The sequence below is a fragment of the Colobus angolensis genome, unplaced genomic scaffold (assembly GCF_000951035.1).
Source record: "Colobus angolensis palliatus isolate OR3802 unplaced genomic scaffold, Cang.pa_1.0 Scaffold418, whole genome shotgun sequence".
NCBI lineage: Eukaryota > Metazoa > Chordata > Mammalia > Primates > Cercopithecidae > Colobus > Colobus angolensis.
The window spans coordinates 1320411-1321732 of NW_012117577.1; the positions used below are offsets into that span (position 1 = coordinate 1320411).

At 36.9% G+C, this 1322-nt stretch overlaps 1 protein-coding gene across 5 annotated transcripts in view; it reads left to right on the forward strand.

Moving 5' to 3' along the window:
- Window positions 1-1322, forward strand: part of CCNC (cyclin C) — a 27697-nt gene that overhangs the window by 5694 nt on the left and 20681 nt on the right. For 4 of the 5 annotated variants that reach the window (XM_011956435.1, XM_011956437.1, XM_011956436.1 and 1 more), the window contains exon 2: window positions 785-891. The exons of the other annotated variant lie outside the window; for it this stretch is intronic. In XM_011956435.1, coding sequence (XP_011811825.1) covers window positions 785-891 — 107 coding nt within the window. The remainder of the gene's footprint in view (window positions 1-784; window positions 892-1322) is intronic. 5 annotated transcript variants of the gene reach the window in all.

Consider the following 1322-nt stretch of genomic DNA (forward strand, 5'->3'; position numbering starts at 1 on the left):
TGGGAGGCCGAGACGGGCGGATCACGAGGTCAGAAGATCGAGACTATCCTGGCTAACACGGTGAAACCCCGTCTCTACTAAAAAATACAAAAAACGAGCCGGGCGAGGTGGCGGGCGCCTGTAGTCCCAGCTACTAGGGAGGCTGAGGCAGGAGAATGGCGTAAACTCAGGAGGCGGAGCTTGCAGTGAGCTGAGATTGCGCCACTGCACTCCAGCCTGGGTGACAGAGCGAGACTCCGCCTCAAAAAAAAAAAAAAAAAAAAATAGCACACTTGACTAGGCAAGAGGAGGAGGCTATCAGTGTAACACATTCTGAGGCAGTTTTTAATATAATTAGATTTGTGAAGTAAGGAAATTAAATGCCATAGTTACCCATGAACAGCTGAAAAACTATATACTTCCTCAAATCTAAGCCATCATCAATTGGTGCCAAATAATTCCACCGTTATATCACTAAGAAAGAATAAACATACTGCCAATTAAAACTCGAAGGCATCACAGATTGTAAGACATATCTTGGTACCAGAGTCAGAATCAGTGAAATACAAGCTGGTAACAGACTAAGGAGGAAGAAGGAAAAGATTAGAGCAGAATTTTTTTCAGGACATATTTACATTTATTAGTGAGATGATTCTTATTAGTCACATTTCAAGAAATGTGAGAAATAATTGTCTTTAAGGTTACTTTTTGCTCTTTGTACTTCTCAGAATGTGAACAGTGTGTTCAATCTTAGAGTGTTTTCCCTGACCTTGCTTGTTGATTTTCTGTAACATGTCTTTTCTAGTTTGCAATGGATTTTGGATAAACAAGATCTGTTGAAGGAGCGCCAAAAGGATTTAAAGTTTCTCTCAGAGGAAGAATATTGGAAGTTACAAATATTTTTTACAAATGGTAAACTTTTTAAAAAATTGTTTGAGATTGTATAGTTGGTTACCTCTGAATTAAAATGTTTTTGTGTGGTAATTTGTAAACTGTTTTAGTGCATACCTAACATTTTTATTTATACAGGTGTTCTTTTTACAACGTATTCATTTCTGTTTCTTTTTAGTGATCCAAATAAAGTTTTTTGTGTGAATTTTACATATTACAGGCACTTAAGACAATTTAGAAGTGTTACCTAATCTCCCTAAGGCTTTGTAATAGTTATTAGACCCAGTTCAAGGTTGGCTAAAGCAAAGTACTTTGAGGATAAATGATTCTTTGGATTGGCATCCTGTAGTGGTCATTTCTCTTAGAACTTTGCTTTGAAGGGAAGAAGATTTAGGGATATATCTTTACTCTGACATGTAGTAGGTTTGTCACATAATTTTTTTAACTTTCAG